General features: G+C 39.7%; 1 protein-coding gene across 1 annotated transcript; it reads left to right on the forward strand.

Annotated features, from left to right (window-relative positions):
- The first annotated feature begins 1,728 nt into the window (after positions 1 to 1,728).
- On the forward strand, positions 1,729 to 7,303 carry alx3 (ALX homeobox 3). Its single transcript, XM_071903262.1, has 4 exons — positions 1,729 to 2,071; positions 6,050 to 6,324; positions 6,531 to 6,656; positions 6,956 to 7,303. Exons 1-4 carry the CDS (start codon positions 1,729 to 1,731, stop codon positions 7,301 to 7,303), a joined length of 1,092 nt encoding a protein of 363 aa, XP_071759363.1.
- The last annotated feature ends 1,005 nt before the right edge of the window (positions 7,304 to 8,308 follow it).

Consider the following 8,308-nt stretch of genomic DNA (forward strand, 5'->3'; position numbering starts at 1 on the left):
ATTTTAGTGGAATAAGCAGGGAAATGTTATGACCATCTTGACTAAGGATTGTTTTGCTATGTTTCCATCATTTCTGAAAGATATATTATTCAGTGTTCAGGGCTTCAGCGCCTCAGTTCACAGTTAAACGACAAAGAATAGACGAAGTGACATAAATAAATATGAACTAGGCTATAGGCTATCGGCCTTTGTGCGACAGACGCATCAGTAATGTAGGCTAACGAAACGAAAATTTTGTATTTAATTGGTTTGCAATATGAATGATATATCTAGCTTTCTTTATTCTGTCAAGTTTGCTTTTGCATTATTCTGAAGTTTACACGATCGAATAATCAGTTTGTTTAGATTAATAATTTTAAAAGTAAAAAACAAAAATCATTATAGGCTATTATAGATAATAACTAATCTACAATTAAAAAAAAACTATAGCTACTATAATTATGCCATTTATTTTTTGCATGAGTAATGCCAAACTATTTTAAGCGAAAATTAAGGCCTATAATTGTGATCAATAAAATAATACAAACGTCAATCACAGTAGACAGCAACTAAATTAATTTATTAATAGTTAATTATGACATTGTCCTTTTACGGGGGATTTCTTTGAATGTTTGGCGTGATTATTATTCAGTTTAGGCCCATATATCGTTGTAGCTTTGCATCCTGTTTGCGTCGGGATTTGAGTCTCATTTATGAACGAGCTTCGGCTGTTTGAGCTCGACCACAGCCGCTTTTTGAACTTAGAACTTTTATTTGTTTGCTAAATGTCATTTTCTCTCTCCACATTTGTTTAATGTAAGATGATGTGCTAGAATTAGATTAGTCTTTTGGTTAAAATACTCAAAGATGTTATTGGCTTTTCTTCTTTTTTTTGTTGGTCTATCCAGTTTCCATTTGAGTTGTTATGGAGCATTGTTTATCAGTGCCTACCTCCCTGTATGTGTTTTCAAAATTAAATGGAAACACTTTTTAGACCGTGGCTTTATCAACAATGTAGGCTAGTAATTCATCTAAATTATAGGAAAAAAATGAATACATGGGCTTTTTATTATGTTAAACACTCTCAATTGTGCATGCAGACATTTTAAGAAAATGCAAGAAAAAGTCTGAAAATCCTTTCTAATTTTACAAAGTATAACCAAAAATGAAAAAATATTTAAAACCATTATGCCTGAATGTATCCAGATTTAAAAAATCTTAACAGAAAGGCGCATCGTGTCCATCAGTGAAAGTTTGGCGTGTTTTCATTCGCTCAGTTTTCCGTGCCTAAAATGTCCTGCCTGCTGTCGGGTTCTCCCTGTCCTGTTTGTTTTTGGTGACTGTAACAATATATGAAAAAGGAATTAAATGGTTAATTGGAGGGACAGAAACCACACGTGATTGAATTTTTGGCGGATTATATCAGACTGCTGGACTGCTGTCACCCCCCCCCCCCCCCCTCCCTCCAACACACACACACACACACACACACACACACACACACACACACACACACACTTCCCATCCATCCTCCACTCTCCACTCTCCACAGACACACACACACACACACACACACACACACACACACACACACACTCACTCCACTCCCGGTTTCACGGGTCTTTGTTTCTGATCTGCTAAATCCCACCCACTTGACATGAACAGAAGGGAAAAAAAGTCTCCGTTGCGCTCTCACTCAGGCGCCCACACTATAGGCGCCCAGTCATTACTGCGTGCTGGACCCGTAAGATGGAGACGGAAAGTTGTTTGTCTTTCTCTTCGCAGACAAGCAGGACCACGCCAGAAGACTCTCCGGGACTCGAACATGGCTCTAGCTCCTTTCTGCCTTGCGACGAACTGCAGAAGTGCTCGCACCTTCCTCTCCCGCACCGCCTCAGCCTGCGCGGGGATTTCTACACTTCCACCATGGGAAGGTTTGGAGATGCTCCGGCGGACTTTACGCACGGCGCTGCCGCGGCGAACCCCCCCGCCTCACCGGCCAAACACAACAAGTACTTGGACAATATAAACCAGGATCAAAAGGGGAGAGCAATAACCGGGAAGCCGGCGTTTTATGAGAGCAACTCGGAAGGTAAGCCAAGGAAAATATATACAGGAAAAACACAGCTAACAAATAAATAGAAACAGAATGACCTTAGCAGCAGGAGCAACAGCAATATCAATATAATAATAACAATAACAACAATAATATTGATAATAATAATTATGATTATTATTTTTGTTTGCTTGTTAATTTATTCCTCTGAGCTAGATTTGTGTTTTTATTGAAAATAACACACATATTTGCCTGGCAAATATGCAGATTTTATTTGGAGTTATTTATGAGCCATAACTTACTTTTCAAAGATAAAAATAAAATTAACAAAAAAAAATATTTTGTTATGAAGTCAATCCTGGACTCAGAAAGAACTTTAAAATTTCCTCATTTAGTCCTTACAGAAATAAAAATATGGATTTTGTGTGAGAAAAATTCAAAGGGCCAGAATTTTAATATTTCGTGAGAAAGTTTGTATAAGCGACACAAATTTGGCGGATCAATTTTCCAAATATTTTCCAGAAGGCCTAACATGATACAGCCAGGCATTTTACATGTTTTGTAAACTCTTTTCAACTAATAATTAGACCTACGGAAACACATAGCAATACAATTTTACTGACTAAGTTGTGATAAAAATGTCAGCAAGTTTTCTCTGCACTTGACACTCTTCATGTCAATTAGGCTTGATGTAGAGTGAGAGAGGTTAAAGGTCAGCCTGGCAGCAAGTTGGGTGTGTCATTAGTTAGCTGTAAGCCTTTTAGGCCAAATCCGCCATTGGCCGACACTCTACAGACATGAAGACATATTTCAACCTGTAGGCCATCTCTACTCATTGTTTCTTATTTTCTTCATTTGCAAAATTTTTTTTTTTTTCATATACAATAAGACAGATATTACATATTTATGAATTCTGTGATAGCTGGCTTATACTCCAAGGCTGTCAGACATAATAACCAACAAATTCTCCTCTTGTGAAGAAAACTAACAACTGTGTATGTTGAACCGAAGCCTGAAGCAATGATGTGGTCTTTAATTTTATTTATTGGTGTTGATCATCCTGCAGAGCAACAGAGGAAGGGATATGAGTGCTGATACGGTCTTTGTGATATCTGTGTCCAGAATAATATACAGCAGCTTGATTCATGTTCCTGCCAAAGTCAGCCAATAGCCATTTTTTTATACAATTAGTTACGATAACGATATGAGCTATCTTATTTGAAAATGGCCTTTTCTTGACTTTTCTTTGAAACTCTGTTTAAATAAGAAAAAAGGCATGTGATGGCTCCCCCATCCTCTCTGTCTCTCTTTCTCTTTCTCACACACACACACACACACACACACACAGAGACACATGCATGCTCGTGCACACACAATTGTTCAGTGTCTATTTAGTTTTACTGAATTAATTATTGGCTGAAATATATACTGTTGTATAGGGCTTTGTGTGTATACATGCATATATATAAATGTATACATAGGCTATATACTGTATATATGTATATACGTATACACACACATAGTCATACCTACATATATATACGTATGAGTGTGTGGGTGTGTGTGTGTGTGTGTGTCCACACTTGGTCCTTCAATAGTGAACCGTTTTAGCGCTCGGGACTCGGGCACCTTCAATCAGACAACATGTCTTCCTGTTTTGTCTATAGTGAGAGGAAGGTTAAGAGATGGCAGGACAGCCGTGAGAAACCCTTCAACCTTCTTCACATTTTCATTACATTTTATTTTCATTTTGCAGTCGACTTTCATATAGCTTTTACAACTTGCAATATAATATCTACAATTTTATACAACTCTTTCACAGTGAATTACTTATTTTTTTATATTGTACATTTTTCCAATAAGAAATGCCCAAAACTATGTCAGTGCCGCACTATCTCTAAGAATAAAAGGGGCTTAATAGGTCAAAATAGTGTCTCTTTTTCTTGTAATTATATAGGGGACTTTTGACACTTGAATGTCTTTATTAAGGTGCTACATAAATGCTACATATACATAGAAACATGCTACAAACAAAAATATTATTCTTATTTCTCCAAAATATAAAAATCATTCCACAACTATTTAAACCCTGTGATGGAAACAACAGGTAAATTCAAGTGAAGTTCAAACTTCTGGTTACCAAAATTAGAGGCTTAAACTACGTCACCATTATTAGCATTATTAGTTTGGAGATAACAACTATAGCAGATAAATTATGCACTGCCACTCAAGAACTTTAGCAGATAAATGTAGAACCAATAACATCCAGTAGAGAGCCAAGAAGAAACACTTGTTCTTCATTGTCTAAAGCTCCATTTTGCCCACAAACTAACTCTGAAAATCCCTTTTTTATAGTGTAGAACTTCATATACAGAACAAGAGGTCAGGAAAAGAGCAGCTCAAATTTCTACCATGACGATGTATATTAAAATTGCTCCATACTTTCATGATATTCCTGGCTAGTTTTGTACATTTTGAATTTATCCTCTATATGTCCTGCCCTGCATTTCACATAGCTCTCCAGTTACATTGCAGTGGGGGGAGAGCGGATGTGGGTTCTTGACAGGGTAAAAGCTATACGATGTCCTGTGGCCCCATAGTTTGCAATCTTGACGGAGAATATTTTCAGCATGAACTGTGGTGTGAGGTTGGATCTAATGGACACGAGGAAATTAATGTTGCAATGAAAAGTGCTCTCGGTTGGGCCCAATATTGAATTAAGAGAATAGCAAAGTAGTGTCTCAACTCTCCCCTGCGAGCGCCTGCAGATAGATGGAGGGAGATTTTATTTTGGAGCCCAGGCTTAGACATAATGAACATGGACAACAACATCCAAACACTGCAGGAGGGGAGCAGCGCTTTTCATGGTCTGTCAGAATGAAGGAAAATAATGGCGTTAGATTTCCTCTTGCTGCCGTGCATACTACAAGAATTAAAGCGCAAAATGTGACTAATTAATTAAACCAATCAGATGCATTGTCAGATATAGCTGTATTATCTTTCAGTGCTATATCCTTTTTCATGTGGATATTTTGATATGGTCCAAGCATTTTCACTGAATAACTTTTAAAAATTACAATAACATACACATAAAAGAAATGGATGTATCTGTCTCAAAGGTGAACATTTAATCTCTGTGAACCTAAAACTCCTTAGTCTACTTATTGGTTTGTGGCTTTAATTCAAGCCAATTTAGGAGAGCTATGAAGGCAAACACCAACCAGACCCACTCAGTGTATGGTGTGCCTGGGCAAATCTAATTAAAACGCAGCTCAGCTAAAGGCAAAGGAGACCGGTGGAGTTCAGAGTTGTATATTGCTTCTCTCAGGCTTCTCACAGTTCAGCCTCATCTCTTGGCGTCTCTTGTTTTGGGATCAAATGGGGAAGCACAGAAACAATATGGGAAAGATTGCTATTTTCTAACAAAACTTCCCCTGCCAGACCATTTAATGATACCTCCTCAGTCAAGCTGAACCTTTGATGTGATACCCTGTGTATTATTCACAATACAGTTATAGACTGCTTTTTTTTTGCAATGTATAGCATTGATATGCATCGGTCTTAAAAATCTGACTGCTGTGTGACGGTAGTAGACTTTATTTTTGATACAGACTTCAAATAGCAATATTGACAGTGAAAAGGGGGCGGCACGGTGGATCAGTGGTTAGCGCTGGTGCCTCACAGCAAGAAGGATCTGGGTTTGATTCCCGGCCCTGGCCTTCTCTGCATGGAGATTTTATGTTCTCCCCCGTGTTCGTGTGTGTCTCCTCTGGGTGCTCTGGTTTCCTCCCAGATTCAAAAGACATGTTGGAGACCTAAATTACTTATACGTATGAATGCATTTGTGTTTCCCTGCCTCCCACTCAATATATCCTGGGGTTTGACTCTAGCTAATCAATGAATGAACAATGAAAAATGCTCAGATTTACACATACAGATTTATACATTTATACTAATCTTTGTATATCTTTATAAATGTCTGCCTCTGCTTTCTGTGTGCCCTGCATGCCTCAGTCAGAGAGAAAGCGGCTCCAAAAACCATGGGCTATCCTGTGATTGGCTCAGACTGTTGTGCCAAGCTGAAAGAGCCAACCGGCGGCATACAGGGGGATTCTATCGCCGACTCTATCGACCTGTCGGGCAAGAACAAGAAGCGGCGCAATCGCACCACCTTCAGCACCTTTCAGCTGGAGGAGCTGGAGAAAGTGTTTCAGAAGACACACTATCCTGACGTGTACGCCCGGGAGCAGCTGGCCCTCAGGACCGAGCTGACTGAGGCGCGGGTTCAGGTGTGTGTCGGGCCAACTGCTGTACACTGCACTTCACATCATCTTCCTTTACACCCTTTCATTTCACAACTATTATCAAAAGAGAATTTATGATAACCTCAATAAGGCAACGTGTGTCGTCTTCCAAAAGTCTTCCAAAATAGGCCATTACATTTCTAGACTTATGTACATTTTCTGCCTTTCAATGTCATGTTTTTATTCGTTAGGTTTGGTTCCAGAATCGCAGAGCCAAGTGGAGGAAACGGGAACGCTATGGGAAGATCCAGGAGGTGCGCAACCACTTTGCTGCTACATATGATATCTCTCTTCTCCCTCGGCATGATACATACCAGGTAGGCCACCGCAGTCTGATCACAAATAACATCATTCGTGTTGTAGTAGTAGTAGGACTTTATTGCCCCCACTGTGAGGAATTGCTTTATCACTGAAATGCCACAATTGACACAGAGCAAGCTCAATCAGGAAGTTGCCTGCATAGACAGAAACACAGAAATACAGTAGTTGTCCAGTGTTATAACTATTTGTCAGAGTATGTGTTCATAACAAAGTAGGAAACAGTTGCATATCCCTTCCATGGAAATCCAAAGGCCTTTTCCTCACAGTTTCTCACCCTAATCCCCTCCCTGTCTAGATGCAGGGCAACCTGTGGCCGGGGGCGGCTTCAGGAGGAGGCGGTGCTTCAGGCGGGGGTTGCGTCCTGGGTGCCGACTCCATCCCCTCGTCCTGCATGAGTCCCTACTCCCACCCCCACAGCAACCTGCCCGGCTTCATGGGCATGCCCGCGTCTCCCAGCCACCCGCACCACCACCACCCGCCGCACCATCCGGGCATTAACGGCCTCTACTCGCTCCACGGCTTCCCGGGAAGCCTCGGGCCGCCGTCCCTCGAGGGGCCCGAAACTGAATACAAGCCGACGGGCCTGGTGGCGCTGCGGATGAAAGCCAAGGAGCCGGGCAGCCTCCTCTCCTGGCCTACATGACCACCACAGTGCCAGCTCCCTTTTATGCACTGACTGAGCCAAAGCATATTACATTCCTGACCCATACACACATTCATACACAATCCCAAATGTACACACCCACCTCAGCATATGAGTCAAATGTTTCCTCTCCATTATAACATTTATGTAAGCCAACTTGCAGACTTTTAACGATCATGTCCCAAAAGCTCTTGGATTAGAGACTTCATGAACATGAAGGGCGACTTGAGCCTCTTGCACGAAAACCCAACATATTAATAGGAATCTTCTTGTTTCCAGTTTTAGTTTAATATTACATTGCTGAGACCAAAGAAGTGAAAAACGGTGTTATTTAAGCATGTAAAAAATGTAATTATCATATTAATCATTGTTTTATGTCTGTTGTGCTTTATAGTGTGACCAATAATAAAGACGTCCATCTATATCATCTCTCTTATTCAGTAAGAAAATATTTTTGGAAATGAGGTTCAGTGGTGGACAGATTAGAATGTCCTACTCAAGTACAAGTACTGTTACTTTGCTGATATTTTACTAAAGTAGAAGTAAAAGTACTGATGTAAAATCTACTCAAGTAAATCTAAAAAGTAGCTAATTTAAAATGTATTCAGAGTAAAAGTTACTGAGTTACTTTTTTAGAGAAGATAACATTGTTAGATGTGATCTTTTCCATGGAATTCTAAAAGGATGAAACTAGATTCTTTTAATTGGAGAATTTGGAAATTACAAAAAAAGTGCACAAACAAAGTAAAGCCAGATTACTCTTCTCTTCTCAGCTGACTGCCTGTTCACTGCAAATGGCTCCACAATTGGCCAATTTGCATCCATGGAGAGCCACAAAATGTGTGCTCTGTAATGGATGCGATTTAAAATGTGGAAGTACAATACTTCAGTAATAACAGTACACAAAAAAGCAACTCAATTACAGTAACGAGAGTAAATGTAATTAGTTACTTCCACCCTTGAAGAGGTTCAATATATGCAACAAAACAATCTGAGCCAGCTGAA

Source organism: Centroberyx gerrardi, chromosome 14 (assembly GCF_048128805.1).
Source record: "Centroberyx gerrardi isolate f3 chromosome 14, fCenGer3.hap1.cur.20231027, whole genome shotgun sequence".
Taxonomy (NCBI): Eukaryota; Metazoa; Chordata; class Actinopteri; order Beryciformes; family Berycidae; genus Centroberyx; species Centroberyx gerrardi.

Coding starts and splice junctions, on each gene's coding strand:
- alx3 (XM_071903262.1), top strand. CDS start 1,729: ATGGAGACGGAAAGTTGTTTGTCTTTCTCTTCGCAGACAAGCAGGACC. Junction 2,072..6,049: donor TTATGAGAGCAACTCGGAAG/GTAAGCCAAGGA, acceptor TGCATGCCTCAG/TCAGAGAGAAAGCGGCTCCA. Junction 6,657..6,955: donor CTCGGCATGATACATACCAG/GTAGGCCACCGC, acceptor CTCCCTGTCTAG/ATGCAGGGCAACCTGTGGCC.